We start from the raw sequence: 27,115 nt of genomic DNA, 5'->3' as shown, positions 1-27,115 counted from the left end.
ACCCTGCCCCGAGGTGATTCGGAGGGATGTGGTCGGCCCGTTTCAGCGATCCGGCAGGGGAGGCCGAGCGCTTGGAAAACTTACCCGAAGCCACGTGGCTGAAAGGTGGCGCCACCCAACCCCTGACTCGGGCGGCTGGGTTCCCGCGCGTGTAACCCGCGGCCTGTCTTACAGCGGCCGATGGCCATCAGTGTGCTCAGGGTCACTGCGCTGGCGTCCTGCCCCTGCCCCTTAGCCTGGCCTTGGTCGCTCCGTGCGGCCTCAGTTTCCTAGTCTGTACAGTGGGGGTTGCAGGGATGCCCGCCTCCAGGGAGCTCGCCCAATAGACGCGCTTGCTTCCCTGGGACTGGCGGGGATGAGGTTAGAGAGGACTTCCGGCTCCGGATCGCCCCTTACCGACGACCGCGCCTTTAGCCCCCTTCTGTCCCCACGCTGTCTACTCCCAGAGCGGGGGTCGTCAACGTCCCCTGGAGCTGGCTGCGCTGAGGGCCTTCGCGGGCTCCCGAGCCGACTTGTCCCCAGGCCACCCCACTCTCCGTCCCTTCTCCTCCCTCCCTTTCCTGCTCCTCTTCCTCCTCGGTCCTCGTCGCTTAATCAGGAGGCGCTGCACTGCGGGAGCCCGCAGCGGCCTGGGGCCATTCCGAGCAGTCCAGCAGTCCGCGTGCCTGAGATTCTTGGGAGGAGCACGCCTCGGGGCAGTGAAGCCAAGCTTCCGGGCTCCAGGGCCGGTGAGAGTCCCCAAAAGCCCACGCCCAGCCCTCGGTTGGGTTTTGGGGTTCATATATGCTGGTTAGTGGGACTCCATTTAGTAGCTCTGAAGGTAGCCCTTGGGACGACCTGGGACACATTGCTGAACCTCCCTGGTCTCAGGTTCCTCTTCTGTAAAATGGGGCCAGTGATAATAGACCACCGACGGCAGTGGGAAAGGGAAATACCTTCATCCCAGAAGCCTTGGACCGCAGTGCCCTGCACGTGGCTGCTAAATGCTGGCTGCCCTGGGCTAGCTTATTGTGCCTGTGAACGGGGCCCTTTCCTGCTCTCTGAACCCCAGGTGACCCCTGACCTCAGTTTCCCCTCCAGATTTGCTTTAGGGAAGTTCCTGTGCATCCTCCTTCAAACAGCATTGTCTTAATACATTCACGGTAGGATTTCTTTACCAAAAAGTGCTTTACTCCTATAATACCTGGAAAAGGTGCATCAGGACAGTGACACAGCCTGGTGGTGGTGGCTCCATAGCTTAACCCTCTGAGTGCTTGCCACCTCCCAGTTCACTGACCCACTAGCCTTCCTCCTCACACCCCCACCCCAGGACCAACAGCCACATGTGTTTGGCCTCCCTGAACTGTAATGTCATGGAGAAGGCAAGTCTATCCAGAGTGGTCTTGGTGGTGGCCAGAGGTGGGAGAAGCCCAGGCCTGGGGCTTTGGCTAGCTGGGGTGGGGGGGTGGTATTCTCCTGGTCTGTATTTCTTCTCCAGTCCAGATTGGGGTTCCCAGGTTCTGGCCTAAGGAAGAAGAAGATGGAAGCCCCAACATGAAGCTTGGGGTGAGGCAGAACTGAAGGGCAAGCAGTCTTCACTGGGCTGCTCCCACTTCCCCACCCCCAGCCCACCTGGGACCCACATGGTGGGGCATGCTTCCCCATAGGGGTTTCTGGAACCTTTCCTGTGTCCTTGATCTGGTTCAAAGACCAGATGGGCTGCCTAAGGGGGTGAATGGCAGTGGCCAGCAATGGGAGCAGAATTTTTGCACACCCACCTCTCTGCTGTCACCCATTTTCTGGGTGGGTTCTGTGAGTGGTGGCACTGTTTTCTTTTGTTTCTGTGACTGCTGCATTTGCCAGGCCAGCACCCCTTCCCCTCTGATATGGACAGCCAAGAGATTCAGATGGGGCTAACTGCCAGCCAATCCTGCCCCAAGCACTGCCTCCCTCTGGCCTTTGATTAGAGAAGAGCTGGGCATGGACTCAAGCTGGGCCAATCAGAATCATCCCCAGGACTTTGGTTTAGAGATTCGGGGAAGCCCCTCACTGGTAGAATTATCAGCCTGGAGACAATGGCAGATGTCACATGGAGAGCAAGGTCATAGCAGAGCAGAGCAGAGCTGAACAAGGGAAAGAAACAAATTCCTGAGGTCCACAAATAGACACCCAGATCTAGCCTTGCCTGGGGCTAGATGCACCCCTGGACTATCCAGGCATAAGAGCCCACTATGTTCCTTTTTCCCTTCTGGCAGTTTGAGTTGTGTTTCACTGACAACATGTTAAGTTCATCTGACTCTCTAGTGGGGCAAGGACTGTGGCCACCATTTCCAGAGAAGATTGAGACTTGGGGCTGCACGTCATGTGCTCATTAGTGTGGACTTGGCCTAAGAGTGGTTCCCACAGTGTCTCCAGCAGGGGGTCCTGCCTCTTCTGGCCTCACCTGGGCCTACTTAACTGTGTGTTTTCAGGGCCTCTGCTCTCTGGGAGGATGGAGGCAGGTCTGCATTGTCCACAGTTCTACATGGAGGCACTTAGTTTAATGAAAATAATTAATGGATCAAATAACAAAATTAATGACAACCAAAAACACAAGATAAAAGTAAGATTTAAAAAAAGAAAAAAGAAAAACACAACAAAACAAAAAACAGAATTAATGGGTCATTGAGGGGCCTGTGACCGATTCGGGTCTGGGGGATTAAAAAAATCAGCAGTCCCCAGAGTTTTCTCTCTCTCATCCTGCCTGGCCCTCAGCACAGCAATCCTTTGCCCCCCACTTCCTGCCAACCCCTTTACCTGAGGCCTTGCTCCAACCCCTCAAGTTCCTTTCCTTGGGTCATCTCCTGGGTGACAACGTGGCCCAGCCGGGGTGAGTGAGAGAGGAGTGAGTTTTCACTCTGGCCCACTGCTCTGTATCCCCCTGCCCCACTCCAAAGCCCAGGCAACATGGACACTTCCAGGAACACGTCCACTGGAATGCCAGAAGGAGTGAGTGTAAATGTGCAGTAGGAAAGGGTGACTACAAGGACACAGGCTGCACCTCCGGAAATGTGCAGCCTGCACATCTGCCCAAAGAAAAAGGAAGGCCTGGAATCTCAAGCTTTGTTATTTGTACTTTTTTGGTGTGAGGGGCCATCTGCAAGATTTGAACCTGGAGAAAACTGGGATTTGTAGATGAAATTCAAATGTAGGATTACTTTACAGGTTGTCACAGGGAGAATTTCTCCAGGATCTGGGGCAGCAGTGCTGATATTTTTATAGCAGCTGTGTGCCAGGGTCTGGCGGGGCCTCCCACAGAGCATTGTCAACCCCCTTAGCAATGGCTTTTTGCAGCACTGACTCCACTGAGGATTCCAGAAGAAACCTGGGCCACCCACTATGCAACTTGGCCCCCAGTGACTGGGAGGCAGAGGTCTGGAAGGTAGAAAGTTGGGGGGGAGGAGGGGATATGGCAGGGCCAGAGAGTGGAATGGTGGACGTTCTGCATCACAGCCATCAGTCCTGCCCAAACCTCCTTAGAGACTCAGTTAAGTAATACCTCAGCACACAGTTGCAGATCCATTCTCAGAATAGGCCCCTCGTCCCCACTCTTAACTGCAGGTCATCCTCAGACCCTCCTGCATGGAAATCCCAGAACTTTCCTGCGGGAGTGGCAGGTGGAGGTGGACAAATTGGCACTGCCTCTAGGATCTCCCTCAGGAACCAGAGTCATCTGGGAGAGTCAAGGTTATCACTGAGGTGATGGATGGGGAGGGGACACCCCAGCCCCAATCTGAAAACTCCTGGAGTGATGGATAACTTTGTATCGCTTGCAGATGAAGTTTGCTTTCAGCTCATCATCTAGGGTTTAGGAGGGCCCTCCTTCTGTCTCATGAAGGAACAGAAGACATTGTATTCCTGGACACTTTTCTCAGTGCCTCTCTCCCAGCAAAGTGCATGGCCACTCATTCCAGGGAGGCAAAGAAAAGACGACCTGAGGTTTAGCACATGTGACCTTGTGGAAACAATGCAGCTCAGTGGAAACTCTTCTCAGCCTTTCTTGACAACTTGGGTCCTGGACTGTGGGGGAGGGGGCAGTGACAGAGGTGGGCAAAGGATTTGTGACTCACTCTTCGCTGAGGTCCCCTGAAACATGTGACCTTTTCTAACTCATACCAGATAATTAAACCTAATAATCTTAGACAGGGATTGTAGGCAGAAAGCAACCTATTACCCGATCATTGTTTTTCCTTCAAAAACATTGCTGAGGTGAAGAATATGACTTGAAGTGCCTCAAGAGGGGTCCTTAACTTAGAAACACTGCCCAGACACACACACCCACACACTCCAACCTGCCTTTCATGCCATCATTGTAAGATGGAGTACTTCTTGTTCTAGAACTGAGGCCATAGCACATGTCAGAGTGCCTGTACCTGGGATTATGGGAGGAAAGGTGGGAACAGGACTGGGGACCCAGGGCAAGGCTACTGCCAGGCAGGTCTGCTACTGGCTTTGCCAAGGAGAGCCAGGTACACAAATGACAGGGAAGGGGCTTCCAGGTGCCAGGTGGACAGCTATTTGCTGGGCTCTGGGCTCACACTGGGACTGCCTAGCTCGGGCAGACACACTTTTTTTTTTTAAACAGAAACAAAAGGATGAAATCATTAGCATCAATTGGGCACATTCAGTGTCGATTACTGACGTGCCATTGTTAGGAGGATAAAAGAAATATAATTAATAAAACCCACCCTGCCTGCCTTTTGTGCTCACCATGAATTCCTTCTCGGTGCCTGCATCTATCTCCTCCTGCAGATGAACCATCCCTTTCAGCTGCCCTGGACATCACGAAAATGAACAGTGTGGAAAATCACTCCCGGGATCTGTAAACTCATCTTTTTTTTTTTTTTTCCAGCTGCAATTTGTCTTCGGATGCCTCCATTTTCTCATCAAAGGGGCAGAATTAGAGAGAGGTTTCTCGGCAGCTCAAGGCAGGATTTTGTTCAAGCAAGAACAAAGCCTGCCCAGGGCAGAGGCTTTGGGGAAGACCTCAGGTCCGTCCCCACTCAGGATCCATCTCCAGGTCCCAAACCTCTGGAGGAGACCAGTTCCTGGGCAGGAGCCTTCCCAGCAGTCCTGCAACATATCTTCCCCACCTCTGGCCTTGAAGGACCCTCTGTGGGCCAGGGTCCCAGGCCTTTGAGGCAGATGGAAGCCCAGTGCTGGTGGCTCAGTTGGAGACCTGGAGAACAGGGTGAGGTGAGGCTTCTCTCAGCTCCCCTCAGGCTTCCATTGCATCTGCTTGCCTGCCTGACTTCTGTCCTGACCCCTAATGAAATGAAACCTCCTTTGCATGAAAGGAAGTGGGGGAGTTCCCTAAAGAGTGATGGAAAGCCTGAACCTCTTCTCCCCCAAACAGTCTTTCATCACCACCTGGAAGACTAGAGTTTGAAGACAAACCGAAAGAGCTCTTACGCCCTGGGGCAGGCTGCTGAAAGAACAGGCAGGAAGAATTGCTTCACTTACCTTCAGCCTTGAGACTTGAGGCCCCCCTGGGCCAGAGTATGTACATGAAGAGTTTAAAGGTCTCAGATTTTGGGGTTTTAGTCAACACCCTCCTGTAAATCCCGGAATCTCCAACTCAAATGCCCGCAGGAGTCAGGCAGGTAAAAGCACATGGTCTCTGGAAACAGAGACACTTTGTAGTGAATATTGAATGGGCCCAAATATTCGGCACTTCCCAGGGAAAAATTTGCTTTCACTGCCATTTTCTTGAAATACTCCACCTGCTTGATCTTTACTGTTTTTCCACTTTTGATAGTCATGGGAACAAAAACTATTCATCTTCTCCAGATGATCAGCAGTGATTTGTGCAGATAGATAGCAATGGATGGAGACCTCAGAGCTGGGTCCAATAAGGAGAAGGGGAACTGGCTCCTTGAAGACCCTGTGCTCTCTGCCTATGGGGCTGTCCAAAGCTGGGAGCTGTAATTTCCATGTGAACTCTTCCGATTGGTAAATGATGACTCAGATGTTTTAAGACCGCTTTGCAGCCCAAACCCCTTGAATACCTCCACCTCCACCCCCAGAGGCATCTGACCCATATGTGCCCGGGGGTTAGCCTTGGCTTTAGCCCTGACTGCCTCTGTGAATCCCTCACAGCCTTGGGGATGGATGGAGGACACCAAACTGCAAGGTGAAGCACTTCAGACAATGTTATCTTCTTCCACAGATTGAATGTTCCTTACTTGTTGGTAAGAAGAGATAACTTGGTTAGGTGCTTTGCAAGAGGGACACAGAACTTTTTGGATGACTCAGGCTATGACTGCTGGAATTTATTAACTTTTTATTTTTTTCTTTTAAGAAAGAGATGGTACTATCAGAATAGTTCATCACTGCCTTGCCCCCAGGAGGGGGAATGGATTTGTCTGTCTGTCTGAGAATGCATTAGAGCCTGAGCTCTTGCATGACATCTCACTCTTGCAACCCTAGCAGGAATTGGAATGCAGTGGCACGTGGCTCCTGTTCTCAGAAGTGGACTAGAACAGGACAGGGCCTGGAGTCATTCCTGTTCTTGTCTTGCCTTCCAGTCTTAATTTTAGTATTTTGCAAGTCATAAGAAGGCCTAGATTTCTGGGCATGGAAAAGTCAGAGATTTAATGAGAGGGGCTATCTATGTTTGACTTCATCCATCCTTCCATCTAGCCAGCCATTCACTGGGCAAATATTTAATGAACTCCTCTTATGTGCAGACCCTACGCTAGGCAATGAAACCAATCAGCAGGCAGTCACTGAAAAGTGAAAACACAAAGGGCCTGAGTTTGTGTGTGCACATACATTTAAAACTCCTTAAAGATGATACAGTTAAGTGAGACAACGTTTGCCATAAAACAGCAAATGTATTCTTTTATTCATCTGTTGGCATTATGCATAAAAAAAAATTCTGGATCAATGTAAGTTATGTCAACACCCAAACTGCTAAGAGTGGCCATCTTTAAAGGATTTTCACTTTCTATGTTGTGCATTGTTTGCAATATTCTAATTTATTATAACAAGCTCTACGTTGATAACCAGGAAAAAAAAACAAACAGCATTTAATAAATAGCCATTTTAATGGGAAGAATATCTGTGGGGAGGCAAGAACTCTTACTTTCTGTCTGGGCATATAAAGTGGTATAATTTGAGGAAGTAGCAGATGACATCTAGCAAAGTTGCAAGGCACATGCCCTTTGACAGGGCAATTCCATATCTAGGAATGTGCCCTCAAGGAATTCACACATGTGGCACATGTGCACGTATCCATTGCACCAACATTTGTAATGGTGAAAAATTTGGAAGCTTACTTGTAGACCAGAAGGGGGGAGGGAAGAAATAAATGGTAGAACATTCACACAAAGAAAACCTTGAACACAATTAAAAATGAATGAACTCAATTTTACATGTAGTGACATAAATGAATATTGAAAATTATCATGAAACAAAATGGCAAGTGATATTATGATAGGTAAGTTCTGGTTCCATTGATGTGTATATTTTATACACCCAAAGGAACACTGTCTATTTATGGCAACACTCTATCTAAATGTAAGTGATGAAAGTTGAAAACTAGGTGTAGGGATCGTATACAGCAACCTCCAGGTGGTGGTTTCCAAGAAGGAGGAAAGAAGGACCATGGGCTTTGGGAGGGATGAAAGGGGCCCTCCAACTGTATCTGTCCTTTTTTTAAAATAAATGATGTGAAGCAAATCTGGCAAATCCAGGTAGGTGGTGGGTACACAGGTATTCATTGTATTCTTCTCTGCACTTGTAATTTTTGCCAGTCTGCTGGGTATGCAATTATCTCCTTTATTTTGCATGTCCCTGGTAACTTGCGAATGAGTAGGTTTCATCTGTTTGCTGGGTATTGCTAGTTCCCATCTTGGGTCCATTTTTCAGAGTAGTGTTAAGGATGGAAGGTGAAGGTGAAGTGAGGAGTTTCCCTGGAGGCTGGTGAACTGCAGGTCTTAGTGGAAGGAAGCCTGGATGGAAGCACCCTGCAGGAAGCAAGGATTCAGGCTGGAAGGCAGGGGAGCCTGGCTAGGCCAGAGGTGCAGCTTGGGTGGGAGCGAAGCTTGAAAGGCATGGAAGCCCTAGAAGTGGTGAGCTCACCCAGGGAGAGAATGTCCAAGGACAGTGGGGGCCTGGATAGATCTGTGACTCCTCCACATTACAGGGAGGAGCTGGAGCAGAAAAGAGGGGGCCTGAAAGGAACTGGAGCAGAAAAGAGGGGGCCTGGAAGGAGTGGGGACAGGGAAGGTGAAGAGTTTCTTGCAGGAAGAAGGGGTCAGCAGAGCTAAGTGTGGCAGAGACACCCTGTGAGATGAAGTCTCAAGAGTTCCATTAGATTTTTCACATGGAGCTCTTAGGTGACCGTAGCAAGGACCATGTGCTGTATGTGGGGACAGAAGCCCAACTAGAGAGTGGAAAGTGAATGTAGATGACCCTTCCAAGGAGGTGGCCTGGGAAGGGAGGAGAGAGAGGTTCCGAAGGCTGGGAGAGGATGGAGGGCAGGGCCCAGGGGAGGGGACTAAGGAGGCTAAGGCCATGGCAGAGGAAGCTGCCAAGTGCTCCTGGAGTCCACAGATGGGGACCTGCACAGAGGTGCAGAGGCAGAAACCCCATGGCTGAAGATGGCCATGGGGCTATCGCTCAAGCATGGCCATTTAGAGATGAAGCTTGATGTAGCTTGTTTTTACTGATGTCCCCATCACCTTCCCTCTTGTCCCCATGTACTGCAGCCATATTTTCTGTTGGCAGGAAAGGGCTGGACTCTGGGCTTGTCTCTTCCATCTCTGCCTCCAAACACAGCTCTGAGCACTCACTTTCCTCCTTGCAAACACCAGTTTCCTGCTGCCAGTGAGCTCAAGCCCCTCTTCAGCTTGAGGTGCCAAAGCCCCTGGTGATGTGGTCTGTGTCACCTCTGCTGCCTCACCTCCCTCCTCCTTTCACCCCACTTCTGAGCACTTTCCACTGACTGCTGGGGAGCACTCAAGCCAAAGTCCAGCTCCTGCTCTTTGCTCCCAGGGGCCACCTTTTCATAACAGCGACCTCACCGTGTTCCAGCTGTTTAACCCGTCTGCCAGGCAGACCCGAGCCCCTCAACCATGCCATTTTTCTCCTGGATCTGGAAGTGCCCAGCACACAGTACAGGGTAGTACAAGGGCAGCTCACTCCTCTTACTAGGAACCTCAGTGCACAGTCATGGGCTATACAATTTTTGAAGTTGGCTTTGATCAGGAAAAAGTGGGTGAGGGGGAGTGGGTGTAGCTCAGTGGTTTGAGCACTTCTTCCCCTGTACAAGGTCCTGGGTTCAATGCCTGGTACCCCCTAAACAACAACAGAACATGATCCTTGGGGAGCAGATGTAACTCAAGTTGAGCACTTGCCTCCTATGTGCAAAGTCCTGGGTTCAAAGTTCAAGTTCAATCCTTGGTTCAAAGTGGGTGGGAGTGTTTATTCAATATAGGACAGCATTGGCCTTCCGTCTGAGACTCCTGGGAAATAGCACCTGGCAAGCCTGTGAAACTGAGCACATTAGAGTCTTCTGGAGTTAAATTTGGAAATGGGATGAGGAAGGAAAAATCTATGCTCATTGAATACGAAATGCAATTGCCCGTCAGTGCAGGAACTGAAGTATCTGCAGCAAATTATATTTAAGACTCTATTGTCACAGGCAGATTAGCTAATGCTTGATTTTAAGTATAGGCTTCTAATGCTATTACTCCTGGTTAACTTTGCCTGGCAGGTAACCTTGTGGAACAAATGACTGCATTGCTTGAATAACATATTTGATCAAACAGGACAATTCTTTCAAAAATTGAGTTCTCTGTGGCAATTGGAGACCTGTAATCAGCAAATTAGATGATTACAGCAGGGATAAAAATAGTCTTCTAACAATGTCCAAGGTATAAATGTGATTTGAATTTCAAAATGTTGAATGTGTAGTAGGAATATGCACGGTTGGGTAAATATGACTAGACATTATCAGATTTGATTTCTCTCTCCATCCCTACTCTAAGCTAAAGCCTAATTTTGCCTGAATAAACTCCAATCTCGTTTGTGTCTGAGTTAGAGGATAGAAGTGCATCACACAAGAGGCCCCAATTTTAAAGGGCTCCACAGCCCTTTACTTGCCTGCCTCAGGAATTTCAAGTCAGTGTGACCCTCTCTCTCACTGGTTTATCTAATTGGTATATGATGACCTCCATGCCACAAGAAGCTGTCAGAGTCCCCCCCCGGGGAAGCTCTGTCACCTAAGGACCAGTGGTTCTGCTCTTTTTCTGTTACGCACAAGGTGCAGAACCTGAGCAACTCTGATGAGGTCTAAGGAGTGAATCCTGTGAGCTGGGTGGGGCATGGTAAGAGGATGTGGTACATTCTACCACAATCTGATCAGTCTTGATGCTTGGTCAATAGGTTACTCTGAGCTTCTCCATCGCTAAAATAAGGAAGTTAGACTAAGGGGCCCTCTACCACCTCCCTTCTCTGGTTCTTCCTGCTGATGCATCTGTCTTAGAGCCTCTGTTCACCCAATTTGACTCTGAGCTGCTATTTTTCACCCCTTGAAGTCTTTTATCACCAGGCCCCAGCTGGTTTTAGCTGAACGGCAAAACAATGAACTGGGGAGTGAGGAATAGAAAGCCAACCAGTGAGGGGCCAAAATTAGCTTTGCACTATTACTAGAGGAGAATCCCCCTCTAAAAAGTGAAACCTTAATTTCATTTATTAGCAGCTCTTAGGGCTTTTGGCAGAGTGGTAGAAGATATTACCATGGATTTCATTTATCCATCCTAGCCCTATCTTTTATTAGCATGGATGCTTAAGAGCTGCCTGGGGAAACGCCACCATTGGAAAAACCCTGCTTTCCAGCACTCCAGCGATTAAAACTTAAGACACTCTCATTTCAGCACATCCAGTAACATTCTCTGGAATATGACAGCTTGCCAAATGAAGTATATGAGTATTTGCCTTAAACATGCTTTCACACAGGTGCTACCTAACATTTATCAAGCTTCCAAACTTATAAAACAGAAATGGTTTGGGTACTGTATTTTTCCCTTAAAATGTCAAATGTAAATTAACCATCCTTAGGGATTTTCACCAAATCACTTAAAAATGATTGTCATAAAAATCCACTGCTTTTAAAAGCATTGCCTGAGATGAGAATAAATAGCAAGTTGTATAATTTAATATCATTACATTGATTACAGTGTATTAATTATGAAAACTGTATTGAAACCTGCCAGAACGCTAACATTCAAAATACCAAAAAATAGGGTCTCTAACTTCATATAAAATGATAAAAGAATTAAAATGCTGTTCTTCTTCCTACTGAAGATAGACTTTTGCAAAAGGAAATGAAAGGCAAAGTTGCAAATAAGCATTTATATGCTTGTTTGCCTTCCTTTGTGTACACCACAAATGCCAAAGCACAGAGAAAGTGAAACACAAGGATCTGACAAAACCACCACTCTGAGGATGTTCAACAAAATGAGATTTGGACTGCACCTATTAGGACTTAGGATGGAGACTTCTCACATTATCAAGGCACTTGGTGACTCCATCAATGATTTAAGAAACAAACTGTATACTGCTATCATGGCCTTGTGCTATAAATACTTTTACTTTGCACTTTCTTAAGAGTATCATTTTGGGGAACAAGTTTTCCAAACATTTATTCTTGAGGTTAAGATTTGGATAAGGGCAAAAAAGATATTAAATACACAAGTTAGATTCATTACGACCTTTAACCAGTCCTAGGAAAGAAATGATACCTAAGAATTCTCTTAGATGTAGAAGAACTTCACCTCTACTACCTCAGCCAGTCAATGAACCCAGCTTAGGCAGCAATTTGTACAGGGTCTTGTGGGAGGAATGCTACAATGAAGATTTATTCCTCACTTGGGGAAATGGGGGGGCCCTTGGGAGACAGACAAGACTGCACCTGAAGTTCATTTCTAAGGATTTCTTTTTAACATACTTGCTTGAAGACTTGAGCTTTAGGAAGCATGATGTCAAAAAGGAGAATTTGCTAGAGACACACTGAAAGGTGATTTCCAACTTAAATTACCAGACATCGCTCATAAAACCAGCTGTCTCAAAGACAGTATTCTTTATTTAAAAAAAAGGATAGACATAGCAGCACTTACACAACAACAGTTCATAAAAGGCATTGTACGTTGTCAACTGAGAGTGTGGAAAGGGCAGGCCCCCAGCGCAGCTGGATGTGGACTCTGCTCCACAACGCTCACAACCACCTGTTCCGTTTAATATACCGCAGCCCAGAACACCCAGGGGGAGACCAACAGCAATGGTGGCCCTCCTCAACTTCAAGCCTTTGTTATTTGTGTGAATAGTCAATCAAGTCAAGTATCACCCTCCTTAGCAGCATCTGGAGCACTCATTGGTGTTCTGGAGGTGGCTGGTGTACTTGACCCATTTATTTAAAAAAAAAAATCTAAGCATTCAATAAAAAACACTTCTCCCTGTCCAATGCCATCCATGGAAACACTTCTGTTGTGGAAGAGATGCACTCTTCCACTTAAATATCTGTAAAAGCTAATGCACGCCTCTGCTGCAGCAGACAGAAGAGGACTGGAGCAGGCCTTCCTTCCGCTTTTCTTTGGTGGAGAATGCCGGTGCCATCACACTGTCCCCTGCTCGCTGCTCTGCTTTTTACTGCTCTGAGGGGGAGTGAGGACCCCACTGGGCAGAGGAGAAACCCGATTTTGTTCAGACAATATGGCTTTCTTTGCTTGGGCTTTGTCCTGTTGATATGAATAAAAGGAAGAAATGTTTGAATGAGAAGATGGTATTCTTTGGGCTTTACTTACTATGAACTTTCACTGGAGACAAAGCAGGGAAAAAACAGCAAAGATCAATCTAAACTTTGCTGATCTACATGATACTTAGACAACATATAACTATTGGCCAGATATTTCTTTCTCAAGGCATTAAAAGAATTGGAGTCTTTCAAGGATATATGAAAGCTTTTAGGTGGTTTTATGAATTTGGGTTTGAAGAAATAAGGATGCAAACAAGAAGCAGTACTGACCAGCAAATCCAAGCTGTTTATATGGGTCTGTATGTTGTGTGTATCTTCAGTAGGAACTCCCCTGAAATGCTTAAGTTTTGAACTCCCTATCTCTCTGATAGCCATGGCAAATGGAACCATCCACTTGACACACTTCTCTATATCACACCACTGATATCCTGAAAAGAGAATATGTTTTAGGCTCGATCTGGAGTTGACAATTGGCTGTTAGTTTAATACACCTTGTGAACTCATTGGAGAGCTGACATACCTGAAACCTTTTGCATCAGTTCAGATGATGAGAAATGATACAAGGCAGAAGCAGCAAGGACACCGTAAGAAAATTCTAAGCAGTCAACATCCAGTACACAGAGATCTAAAAGCTGTGGAGAAGAAAAGAACAATGAAACAGACAAACACACATCCCTTCTAGAATTACTCCATCTAGCTGTGGGAGAGGTCACCCTGCAGAGGTTGTGGAGTTACTTACCTCTGCAATCTGTATGAAGATTTGCTGGGGATACTGTGGCAGTAGCACTTCATATAAGTCATTTAGGTATGCAACTTGCATGTATACATTCAGCCAGGACACAATTGTCAGGGGACTTAAATGCCACTTAAGAGCCTAAAGGAGAACAGAGAGAAAGGTGATCGATGGTTGAACAAAGAAAAGAGACATTTCCACTTCCCTTGGGAGACAGCACTCCCTCAGTCTTCTAGAGGAGTTCAGAGAGCAGCCAGGTCTGTGCCACAATGTGTCCAGCGGAAGAACACCTCTCAGAGGCACTCCCAGTTCATGAGAAAAGATATTATGTATGTATTTAAAGATGACTGAAAAATTAACTTGTAACCTACCTTCATAATGACCAGTTCCATGTTAAGAATATCATCTCCTGTACAAGCCCCATCGGTAACATAAGCAAACTGGTGCAATTTGGGAGGATAGATTTCCTAAAAGGAGATTAAAAGAAAAAAGAAGATAATGCTAGCCAAAAGTCAGTCCCTGATAGTTTTTATTTTATTTAATTTTTTTGAGGTACTGGGTCCAGGGATTGAACCTGGAACCACATATGTGAGAAGCCAGCATTCAACCACTGAGCCACACTGGCTTCCCTGAGTTAGTTTTATCATCGTTTGTTTGCTTGTTGTTTTTGTTTTTTCAGGAGGCACTGGGAACTGAACCTGGACCTCTGATGTGGGAGATGGGCACTCAACTGCTTGAGCCACATACGCTCCCTAATAGTTTTTTAATATATAATATTCATCCAAAATTATTTTAGGACCTTGGCCCAGGAAAGGGAGTAGGTACATTGATGGGTTATAGAAACCACTCCAGTGGTTTAAAATAGGTTAAAATTGTGAAAGAAACGAACTCCGACCCCCACCTAAAAACACAAACAAAAACTGTGTTTCATTTACTCATTGGGGATACTGTTGAAGTTTTCACGTTTTTGAAATTTTACCTTTACAAAAGGCTATAGGGTGACAGTTGGGCCCATCACCTTTATATAATCACATCTAAATTTTAATCTTCTTAAATCAACTGACATCCAAACCACATCTATAATCCAAATCCAAGTTTCAACAGCGTGGAGTCATATTCTAAATAATAACCCTATGAGTTCAAAGTTCAATTTTTGCTTCAAGAAACTACATTAACCTAAGTGTCCTATATACTCACCCCTCCTTTCTTCTTGATTAGTTTCTAGCCTTTTTGGCATGTGTTTTACCTTTAAAAGGCCTTGAACTCAAAAACTTTAGATGTTTAGTGCACCTCTTCCCGTAATCTCAGAGGAGCTCAAGAAACAGCCTGTGGCATATAACAAATATTTGAAAATTATTTACCTCAAGTTTGGCAGCAATAAATAAGGATGAAATCCCAATAAGCTGTAAAAGTGTTTTTACAACATTTTGTTGTGTTGCCATATAACGATCAAAGAAATCTTGTGCCAAGTAAAATGTCTCCCTGTGAAGTTTATAGACTTCACACACCTGAAAAAAATATTTAGCACATTTTAGAATAGTTACTTGAGGGAAAAAAAAACAAGACATGAGTTTTGGTGAAGGGCAATAAGGTCAAATCTAGAGAGACAACTTTGCTTTCCTTAAGGACGGTTACTGTGTTTGTCCTGAAGAACGTGCACACTGAAACACTGAAACCCAAATGAGGATTAAATGTTCTGTGGTCTACATAATAGTAAGAGCAAATACTCATAGGGTTGGGGAAGGAAGATACTTCACAGGCTGGTGAAAGCAGTATTCATGGATCAATAAACTGAATTCTCTCAAAGAATGCTCTCCTCTCTTTCAGTTTCATTATGACTTGAGGAAAGAACTAGTGTATATCTTCACAACTTGGCAATATTCATAAGAAAGTCTCAAAGCAGCTGGAACACATGAAAGACTACAGCATGCCCAGAACACTGTAAATCCCAAGCTTTTTTTTTTTTTATTTTTATAAAAGCATTAAACTCGAAGAAAATGTGGCATTGGTGTGGAGAAAGTGGCCATGGTGGCTGCTGGGGGTAGGGAGTGGGAGAAAGAGATGTGATGTGGGGGCATTTTCGGGACTTGGAGTTGTCCTGGGTGGTGCTACAGGGACAGTTACCGGACATTGTATGTCCTCCCATGGCCCACTGGGTGGACTGTGGGAGAGTGTGGGCTATGGTGTGGACCACTGACCATGAGGTGCAGCAGTGCTCAGAGATGTATTCACCAAATGCAATGTCTCATGATGATGGAGGAGGTTGTTATGGTAGGAGGAGTGGGGTGAGAGGGGTGGGGGATATATAGGGCCCTCATATTTTTTTAATGTAACATTGAAAAATCAAATAAAGACAAAAAAAAGTAAAAAAAAAAAAGCATTAAACTGTGGTATATCCATACAACGGAATATTATTTAGAGATGAAAAGAAATGAGCATCGAGCACCAAGAAGACATAGGGGAACTTTAATTCTTACTATATGACATTCTGGAGTAATCAAAACTACAGTGACGGTTAAAAGATCAGCGGTTTTAGAAGGTTCAGGAGGGGGATGAATAGGTGGAGCATATGGCATTTTTAGAGCAGTTTAACTTCTGTATGATACTGTCGTGATAGATATATGACCCCATTATTTGTCAAAACCCACAGACCCATACCAACCAAAGAGTGAACCCTAATGTAAATGAAGGACTGTATCAAAATTGACTCATCAATTGTAACAAATGTACCACAGTGAAGCAAGATACTAATTAAAGGAGAAACTGTGTGTGTGTGGTAGCGGGGTATATGGGAATACACTGCCCTTTCTAATTTGGGCTCTAGTCTTGGATAAACCCATTGACCTCAGATATCTCAAACTATAAGATTAGGACAATACCTGCCTCACCAATCTCACAGGATTTCTGTGAGTATCTGGTGAAATACTGTACATGATGAGGTTGAAAAGGACCAAGAAAATATTAGGCCTCATCAGACGTCTAATTATGCATATGAATTTATAACAGGCACTGTCACTCTGTCACTGCCATTACTAAAGAGATCTTATATAAGAACAATTCATGGGGATATCAAGTAGAAAAGAAGCAAGAGAAACAATACATAGAACATGCACAGAAAATTCCATAAAATGCCAAAGAATATCTCTAAAGTTCAGGTTAAGCCATATTTAGCTTCAGTTTTTATAAAGTGACTCAATTACAATTTTATTAGAAGTAAAACTAACATATCTGTTCTGCAAGGAATAAACTCCCAGACCTATTTCACCTAGTCCACAATTTGGCACCAGGCATGAACACCTTTATCACACACAGACCTCTGTGGGCTAGGTGCTGAAAAACTTAATATCACGCTGACAAGCATGCTTGTGAATTGTAGATTCCACTAAAGACATAGAGGTTACCAATCTTTTATATCCTCTCAATGACATTACATGACTTTTTTTATTGCCTTTAAGACAAAAAAAATTCATTCAATGCCTAATTGTATTACATAAAATAGAACCTGTCAGTCACAACATTTTTATAAGGATGTGCTGAAGCCTGTGAGATTAAAACATATTACACCTAATGCTTCAAGAAGCTGAAGTCTTCTGCAGAGTTTGGAAGAACCCCACACAGGGTGTGGTGGTGATGGTTGGCAACTGCAAGGCTACAGTTTTAAAGCAGGCCTGCCAGAAAATTCAAAACAGAAACTGCTGGCATCTTCAGGGACCAATGAAATACAGCAAATTAAGAATGTTAAAAATAGCTATCTTTTCCTACCTTTATATATACTCTTTCCGATCTTTATATATTCTGCAAGGAAAATATTGCTAAGAAGTGTTAGAAATAAGAAAACTGGACTCAGTGAAATGATTTACCTGACTAGGGGCACAGAGATGTTAAGTGGCAGCAGGTGGAATTTGATTCTAGGACTAGAGTAACTGTGGTACACACACCACTAGGAATATAAACTTCTCAAAGAATACATAGCATGGTTTTTAGGAAACATTTAGATACTCAAATTCCACAGATACTGTTTCATAAGACACATATGCCTGTGATGCCCTCCATCCACTTCTTTATGCCCATCCCCCGAGTCTTACAGTGGCATCCAGGTAGCCGCCCTTAAACAAGACACCCTAAGCCACCCATAGTTCACCCCAGAAAGGGTACACTGCCAAAATCATTTTATTTTCTATATTTAACAATTATCAAAATGTGTAATATTTATTTTGATCAATTGTTGCAGAGAAGTATGATATGGTCATCAGTGAAAGATTTGAAAAATAATTTTGTTAGGAAATTTGAAAAATTTTGTGGGGGGAAAGAAGAATGGAGTTCAAAGAATAAAAAGGAACAATGTAAGATTTCTGACTGTTAAAGATAAGTTTGTCATATTCTTTTAAATTATGATAGTGGCTATCAGCTGATATTTGCATTCCTTTAGACACATTTAAAAGTAACAATTTACAAAGATGAAATATCATTTATAATACACTAGAAATGACAATCTTACCAACTATTTAAACTGTGAGAAAAATACTAGACGTTAACTTAAAAATATCTAAGGGATGAAAAGATTTTAAATTTATATGTTAAGTTTTGAAATCAAACACACAAATTAGATCATAAAAACGCAGAAGATTCTACAAATGCTTCCAGTTAATGGGAAGATTCAAGCTCACCTCCATTAACCAATCCAGAAGAATTGCTCGCATTTTAGGCTGCAGAAGAGGGTGCCGCTGCATAAAGTGCTTATCTCTCAAGTATGTCTTTTCCTTGTTCAACATGATTTTCCAAACCTCCTCTCTATTTGCCCAGCTACAAAAAGTAAACAGTTGTCAGAATGCATCCATGCTAACCAGAAGTGAGGAGTAAATGGGGAAGCCCTGTGGCAGAGAAAACACTTACTTCAGTACTGGCAGTGGTGAGGCTCTAGATGGTGCAAAATTCTGAGGTACATACACAGAATTTGGGTATACCAGCTCATCCTCTTCTTTGTCAGGTGTGGGAATCAAGGAGCAGGGGTTTTCACAGACTGTATTTTTATTGTCCCATGGCTATAAAAGGAAAACATGTTTTAAATGTTCACTGTAAACCAGCTATTTTTTAACATCCACTAATTTATAGATGAGCCAGCATTTCAAAAAATACCTTTACAGTGGAGAGTAATCTCCAGGTCTAAATTAAGATGGATTTGGCATGGAAAAGCAAAAGCCATGGGAAGGATTCAAAGCTTCCATTTCACTTGTTATTAGCTTAGAATCTATACAGTAAATGGTAAAGAACTACAAAGTCAGCAACCTCTTATCTCCTTATGATCACCCTGACATGAAGTGCTTGAGCAGCAAAATGAACAGGAGGGGTATGATAAAATGCAAACAACCTTTACATTTTTAAGTATATATATTCACTTGGAGCTCAGTAAGATATTGGGTGTGACTCCTGAAATGTTTACAAAAAAGACAGATTGATGAATTATTTGGTCACAATTCAAAGAAATCCTGCCAAGAGCCTTGCCCAGAGTAAGACTCAAATATCTGATAAATGAATGAACCATCATTAAAAACCAAACCAATGTGCTTTTATTTTAAAGTTCCCAGATACTTAACTTAAAATTTTTATTCAAGTTTGGGAAAGACAAAGGTCATCTCACCACTGAGAAATTTTCTTTTTAAAGCTACTTAAATCTTCCACTTGAAACAGAAGCCTATGTTTGATATTTTTTAATTAAAGAAAAAAAAAAAAGAATATGCTGAAGACATGGCAGGCAACAATCCTGCTGACACGGAAGCCCCATGAGGTCTGAGACTCTTGGCATTTCTTAGCAACAAGCCCATTACTGCTGACTAGAGAACAAAATGGACCACCAAGGTGAACATGGAACATAAATGAACTTGGAAAGTTGTGCTCTAGGGGCAAGCTGGATGATAAGGTAAAAGTGGCTATGGCACACCCACCACCTTCAGAGGAAACTGGAGTACTTTCAGGCTACAGAGAAGAGCAAAGCAGGATAAAGTTCTTTTTCATCCAATGAGTAAAGAATTGGGCATGCAAATCATCCATCAAAGCTCTTGCCAAGAGCTGTGTGAGAAAAGCAACATCTTCTTCCAGTTCCAGTATCATGTGCTGGTTGCATTTCTCTGACTCAACTAATGTCACATTATGACTGCTCCAGGTTAATTCTGCTCTGCATTCAAGAATGGATTCTAGACTCGAAGGCACAGCTGGGAGTAAGGTTTTGGAGATAAACTGGTAGCAGTTCCCAATCTGCAGTTCATAGACAAATAAGATGACCCACAGACAGACAGATGGTACCTAAAGTTGGTCTTTTTAGGAACCAATGGATGAAACAATGATAACGTCTAAGTTCTTTAACTTGAATATATATCAACTTTCAAAGGAAGGAATGGCAGCCTTTCTCTAGGAAGCAATGGAATAAACAGCAAGAGACTAATTTAACTATTCTTAACCACCCCTGACTCCTTATGCCACTTTTAATTAGGGACAGAACTACCATATGCAAACTTACTTCGTGAAAAGTAACAGAAAGGCTAGGATTCTGCTCCAATAATAAAGTTGAGTCTCATGTAAAAAATTAAACAAAATGGGTTTGTCAAAAGCAGCTATACTGAGCATGATGGCTCCTAATAACTCAATGTTGTCCTACAGGGCTGACCTACACTTGTGATGGGCCTGCTGAAATAACTCTTGAGAAAAATTCTTTGTGATTAGTAGACAGAAAAGTTCTATTATACCCCTAAATTCTAGCTTCAAAAACCTATGTAGTGTGTCTCACTCTGCAGCACACACATGGTCCGTGCTTAGGACCATGTACTTTTCTTGTTTCTTAATAAACTCTTTACAGCCTTGATAAACACAAAACAAAACAAAACACCTATGTACAGTGGGGGCAACATAGATTGAGAGGTGAAGAAGTTTCTTGTTTTTTTTTTTTTGTTTATTATTGAAGTAATGAAAATGCTCTAATGATTGAAGTGATGAATGTACAACTATGTGATTATATCAGATACTACTGATTGTACACTTTGGATAATTGTATGCTTGATTAATATGTATCAATAAAATTGATTGGTTTAAAAAAATCTATACAGAGAAACAAAGACATTGTTGCATAAACAGATGGCTAATTTTTCAAGCTATCTATTCTACAAATGCACAGAAACCGGTTTTCTTTAGTCTTTTTAGAACAAAAACGGCCTTCTAGTGGGAAATGACATGGCTATTCATGTATCCCAGCTATCAACTCTCTGCAGTTGAGGGAAAGAGCTATAGCTCCAACTTAGGCACCTTAGGAACTGCTCAGGTTATCCTTGGAAACAGAAATGACTCCAAGAAGATAATATGGCTAGCTTTGCTTTCTCCTCAGGTAGAAACTGCTGAGGAAAATAAACCATCTTGAATTTCACAAAGTAGGAATTCATTTTAAAAGGCCCACAAAATCAACTTGCCTGATTAGAAGTGTTTTTTTAGGAGGAAAAGAAGGGAAAGACAATTTGGGGTAGAGTGTCCATTCCCTTTTCCTAAAGTGAAGTGTTTCTCCTCCCAGAGAAAGAAATAAACCCTCTGTTCAATATTCAGTGGATCCTTCCCCAAAAGCCTTAACACTTATGTGTGGTGGCAACTACAACAGTAAACAATGTGGTGCACAGGCTTTGAAGCCCCCATCCCACCTCCACCCCCATCTGTACCCCTACCCCACCAGGTTGTTAGGGTTGCACACCACCTCAATAAGCAATGTGCTGCCCATTCCTAGCCTAGTTGGACCACTGGCCTTGGTTTGGAGACTATTTCTGCACAGCTTTTATCTTTGATGGGCTCAGAAGGCCTAAATAGCTAGTTTGAAGATAGGTTGCTTGCCCTACTTGAGCCATGACTACAGCCCCCACCCATTTCTGGAGGTAGAGAGATAATACCAGCTCTTTCTGCAAAGAACTTATAATAACATAATGATAGAACACTCCATGCAGTAATTTTAGTAGCACTCTTTAAAAGAGGGGCAAGAAAAATGAACTAATCAATGAAAGATGAATTGAGAAAGACACTGTTCCACTAATACTCTCACTAAGGCCAGGTTGAGCCCAGACAGCAATGATCACTGTAGGTAATTGCTGGGTAGGCTAGAACTTCCAGGACCCAGTAGGGGGACAGATTAGATACCAGACCTAAGGGGATAGGGGGCAGCAAAAAAAGGTCCTTAAGCACTGTTATGGATTGAATCATTTTCCCCCTCCACCACAAAGACATATTCAAGTCTCAATTGCTGGTCCTGTGGATGAAGTGAACTACTTTGTAAATAGGATCTTTGAAGATTTTATCAGTTAAGAGAGGCCAAACTGACTCAGGATGGGCCTTAATCCAATATGACTGAAGCATTTATAAGCAGAGGAAATTTTCAGACCAGAGGAGACAGAAAGAGACAGATGGGCATATGGGAAAGGCAGAGATTGAGTTATGGATTGCTGGCAAGCCACCACCAGAACACTACAGACTTCAGAAAAAACCACGGTCCTGCCGACAACTGGATTTTGGACTTTTAACTTCCCAAACTGTGAGACAATAAATTGCTGTTATTAAGGCCAACTAGTCTGTGCTATTTTGCTACACAGTCCTGGGAAACTAAGGCAAGCATACCATGACAAAAAAGTAAGTGTAGGAGGAGAAGAGGTCATTGCTTCTCACACACAAGCCCCCATCATCATAGTTATATCTGAAGAGCTAAGTCCAGAACTCTCTCCCAAATTCATGGGTCTTTAGAGACAAGTCTGTCAGCCCAACACTGCCTGTGGTTTCCTTCCTCTGACTGGGCCTCAGTTTCCTCATAGGTAAATGTAGAGAATTATTTGATATTCATTCTGGTTCTTCCAGATATCTGTGCATATCTGTAAGCTCAGAGGGTGCCAATCCGGAGCACAAGACTTTCCTGGAATCCTAAGGCTGGCAGAGGTCAGTGGCCACTGACAGGCCCAGGGTTCAGCCATATGGACTGTGACTGTAGCTAAAGGAAAGGCCTTCACTAGGTAGCAAGCAAGTGTAGACCCCAATTTGACCCCCAAAAGAGCAGGAAGTCCTCCATGAGGTCCCATCAGCAAGCATACATACCTGACTGCCACACTGGCTTCTCACAGTCCTGCCAATTTTGGCAATTTCTTCATCTGGATCCTGTAAAAACTAACATAAAAACAAGCCCAAATCAGAGAGAAAAGAAAAAGAAAGTTGGTAAGGTTATGAGCACCATTTCTGCCAAAGGCACCCCCCAACTCACCCCTTACTATACCTATTAGGCAGAGCCAAGTTTGGTACCCAGGTAAGATGGGGGGGAATCCTCCCCCACTAGCCTCCTTTGTACTCACAACGGCCACATTTGCCTTCCTTTTCCTGGAGCGAACGGAGAATTCGGTGCCGCCTTCCTCTGCCATAGTGCTCTGATCCTTCGCATCACTGCCAAGCCGGGTGGCACGGAGGAAGGAGTGAGCTCTCCCCAAATCTCGCCTACCCCTCCCCCACTGCGGCACCCCTCCCCTCCCCCGCATCGGCCAGACCACTCACCTCTCCTTTCTCTCCCTCGGCATGGCGCAGGGCGCGGGCTCCGACCTCAGACCTGGGGGGCACCAATCGGGCAGACCGGGTGAGGGCGGGTGGCAGGGGGGGAGGGGCAGGACCCGCCCGCCCGCCCAAGGCACCCCTCCCCCTCCCGCGCCGGCGGCGGGAGCCTCCCGGGCCGGTCGGGAAAATGGCCGAAGGGCCCGGGTGGCCTGTCACCCGCGGCGCCGCCAGCGGCTGGCGATCCCGGGTCCGAATCCCCGGGTGGGGGGCCCTGACGCCTCCAAAAACTCCCGCCGACCCATCGCCTCCCTCGGGGCCCGGGCTGCCTCAGTCTCCCCTCAACACCTACCCCCCCCACACACCCTGTCTCCGAGCCCCCCTAGCGGGGGACCCCGCGCTGACGCCTTCTGGGACCCGGAGAGCCGGCTCCGACCTCACCCCTCACCCCCACCCCCGGCTCGACCCGACCCGACCCGGCCGGGCGTTCCAGGAGTCCTCTCCCGCCGCTCCGCTCCCGGCAGCCGCGCCGAGGCCCTTACCCGAAGCCGTCTCCTCGGCGGGCAGGCGGGCACGAGCCGAGGCAGGGGGCGGGCGGTGAGCGGGAAGCCGACGGCGGGCCGAGCGCGCGGCACTGGCGAGATCCGCGCCTCCCCCTACTCCGCGCTGGCGGCCGAGGCGGCTGCTCCTGCGCCCGGCTTCGAGCGGGACATTTAAAAAACCCAGCGCGCGGCACCGGCCCCGGCCCGCCCTCGCGCCCTCCCGCCACCTCCGCCCCGCCCCGGCCCGGCCCGGCCCCGCGCCCCTCAGCAGCCGCCCGACGGGACGGGCCCGCCCAGCCACCGCCCTCAGGACCGCCCCCGCCGCGGCGCAGGCCCGCTAAGGCTTTCGGGGGCCGCGGGGGTGGGGCCGGGGCCTTGAGGGGGCGGGGCCAAGTGACAGGACCTGCGTGCAGGAGGGCCGGGACGCGGACGTATGGGGCGGGGCCACGATCCGGGGGCGGGGCCAGGCTCTGGATGCAGAGCCCGCGCGGGGCGGGACGCGGGAGAGGCGGCCGGCGCGGGCGGGGTCGGGTGGGGCGGAGCGCGGGACGCTGCTGGCGGGATCTCGGCCGTGGAGCTGGCCGCGGGACGGTAGGGGCGGGGCCGCGCGGCGCTTCTGCGGCAAAAAGCCGCGTGGCCCGCGCCTAGGGGATGTACACAGTGCGGGAGGCAAGGGTTCGGGTTCCGGCTGGGCCACGCGGGGGTTCTGGGCGAACGATTGCCTGTGAGGGCCGGACCCGGGGGCCGTCGGCCCCCGTAGCGCGCGCGCATGGTCCCTCTTGGCACGTCCTCCCTGCCCCCGAGACGCAGGGTTCCGGGCCCTGGGTCCGGGGCGGGACGGGCCCAAGGTCACAGTGCCTGGTCGCTGGGCCTGGAACTGGGGCTTCCGGGTGCCGAGCCTGCGAGCCTTCTGCGCACCAACTGTTGGTTCTGGCCGTAGGTGGCGCGCTCATCCATCCATCTATGGTGCGTTCATTCAAATAATTTTCAAACGTCTTCCACGTGTCCTTTGCATGTGTACCCCTCCCCCACAAACTTGCAGGGGGCCTCAGAAGGCCTTTCCGACGCTGGGATTCCCATGCTGCCCTCTCTTGTTTAAAACCTTACAGTTGTCTCCTATCAACCTTACGACCAGCTCCACACCCTCTTCCTTAGCCTACTTGAGCTGGCCCTTCCCACCCACCCAGACCTCATCAGCCCTCTTTCCCTCAGAGCGCCCTCAGTTTTCTCTCACCTCAGGGCCTTGGAGCTTGTTGTCCCCTAATCCTTCCTTGGAGGCCTTTCAGGTGTCACTGACAGCTTAGTCCCTCTCCCCAGGAATTCCTCTTATTGCCATGCTCTGGTCCCTTCTCAGCACTTGCTGCAATATGTCTCTTGCTCCTTTGTTTCCTTGTTTAGTGTCACTCTCCCTACCTTGTCTGTCTTGTTCACTGCTTTATCTCCTGCCTCTTGGAATAGTGCCTGGAGGAAGGGGGATACTTAATTGTATTTATGAAGGAATGAATGAATGATTGAAAAACATCCATTGGCTAAGCCCTAGTGGAGCTTACAGCCTAGTGGTAGAGGCAGATACTGAACAGTTGTCACTTGAAAGTGTCTTCTGTACTAAACTTCTAGAAGAAGCATGTAACCAAGGGCTCCTGAACACTCCCAAGGCCTTTTGTGACACAGCTTTAGTCTTTTTCTCCTCCCTTCCCCAAGGACTGCCTTCCTGAAGTTGGAGTCGGGCTATTGTCGAAGACTATTGCTCGGATCCTCCCCAGAAGTCCTGGCCAGTGAATTCCTTACCTCCTTAGGGGGCTCTGAGGCTCAGGCTGCTGAGATAACTTGCTAGGGTGGCATAGGGAGGCTGGGAGTCTAGACCTGAACTCCCAACTCTGTGCCCGCTTAATAATAATAGTGACACTTAGCATAAACAGCACTTCCATGGTGGCTTTGAGCTAAATCCTTCAAAGTATCATTTCAATTATACACTTCACAATAATCTTATGATGCTGGTACCAGGCTTGTCCTATTTCACAGAGGGTAACTCTATTACTTAGGGTCATTGTGAGGATTAAGTGAGAAATGCAGATGAATCACTTAGTAGAGTGTCTGGCAGATAGTATGTGCTTAATGATTTAGAGTTTTCATAACAATGACAGACAAGACAAGAATTGTCTTTAGTGACTATGGCAGTTTACACTCCAACCAGCAAAGAATAAGAACACAGATGCACTATATCCTAGTGGAAATATTCATCAACGGTAGAGGGGCTAAATACATTTTGGTATATTCAATCAATAGAATACTAGACAGCAATTAAAAAAACAAACCACTGGGACATGCAATAATAAATATCACAGACAAAATACTGAGTGCAAGAAAGGGACATAAAAGAGCACTACTGTTTTTGTTTCCATTTATTTGTAATTTAAGAAATGGCAAAATTAATCTACGATGACAGTAGTCAGGACCTCTGGGGATGTAGAGTGGGGGTAATAACTGGCAGGGGGTCAGGAGAGCCTTCTGAGTATAGACTTGTCGTTGTTGTTACTAGGTACTGGGACTGGGATTGAACCCTGGTCCTTGTATGTAGGAAGTTGGCATTCAACCACAGAGCTAGATTGGCTGCCTAGATGTGTTTTGCATCTTTATCTGTGTGGTGGTTACTGGACATGTACCTATATAACAATTTGTTCAACTATATACTTTATCGAATGTATGTTATAATTTCAATAAAGAGGAAACAATTATATTTTAAAGGAGTAATTCAAAGCAAAGTAAGACAAGACACTTTCTGGCCACTTGGAACTTCCAGTCTGGGAGTTGCAGTTCAGTGATAAGGGCTGGAATAGGAATATCATGTAGGCGATGACCTCACATGGAGTGGGTCTTCCGATGCCAAGAAGGCTGCATGGAGGAAGCAGCAACTGAGCCATTAGGATGAATGAGTATAGTAGCAGGAGGAAAGACAAGCGTCCAAGATGGTGGAAATAGCCTGCATTGTGCTTGGAATCTTCAGAGCTTACTGAGGGCCTCTTGTCGGAGGCAGCTTCACCTTTGGCTGCTAGGGTTCATTTAAATCTGTGCATGCCTCAGGTCCTGAGTGTCTGAGCACTGGCTCCGCCTTGCAGGTGACTGGATTGTGTCAGAGGTGGTAAGCAACTGTTGTGTAGAGGGGGCAGCAACTGCCCTCCTCCATGAGACCTTGAGAAAGTAATCTCTCTGTGCCTCAGTTTCCTCAACTCTAAAATGATCCCAATAATTAGGAGTAAATGTATTAAGACCCATAATGCACTTGGAGTGCTCTCTGACATGAAGTAAGTGCTTAATATGTGTTCATTATTATTCACAAGAGAAATGTGAGGACATTGCTGAGCTTCATAAGTGGTCCAAGCCCTGATGACGGTGGAGGGGTACGGACAGGAGCCACAATGCAAGGGTTAAGGAGAAGTCAGCCCATGGGGGCTACAAGGAGGAAGTCCTTCCCAGATAGGACTGCTTAACCTGGGCCCCCGACCTTCAGGGTGCTGG

General features: G+C 46.1%; 1 protein-coding gene across 1 annotated transcript; it reads right to left on the bottom strand.

Annotated features, from left to right (window-relative positions):
• Window positions 1-12,077: 12,077 nt before the first annotated feature.
• Window positions 12,078-23,715, bottom strand: CCNE1 (cyclin E1). Its single transcript, XM_058280081.2, has 12 exons — window positions 23,600-23,715; window positions 23,064-23,115; window positions 22,868-22,955; window positions 22,617-22,685; window positions 18,405-18,553; window positions 18,179-18,314; window positions 14,873-15,019; window positions 13,883-13,978; window positions 13,518-13,652; window positions 13,299-13,410; window positions 13,049-13,206; window positions 12,078-12,761 (listed from the first exon to the last, which is right to left on the bottom strand). The coding sequence occupies exons 2-12, from the start codon at window positions 23,084-23,086 to the stop codon at window positions 12,639-12,641; spliced, it is 1,236 nt and encodes a 411-aa protein (XP_058136064.1). The 5' UTR covers window positions 23,087-23,115; window positions 23,600-23,715; the 3' UTR covers window positions 12,078-12,638.
• Window positions 23,716-27,115: the final 3,400 nt, after the last annotated feature.

The sequence above is a fragment of the Dasypus novemcinctus genome, chromosome 18 (assembly GCF_030445035.2).
Source record: "Dasypus novemcinctus isolate mDasNov1 chromosome 18, mDasNov1.1.hap2, whole genome shotgun sequence".
NCBI lineage: Eukaryota > Metazoa > Chordata > Mammalia > Cingulata > Dasypodidae > Dasypus > Dasypus novemcinctus.
The sequence above is the reverse complement of the archived record's forward strand: the minus strand, read 5'-3'. Positions and strand labels throughout refer to the sequence as shown.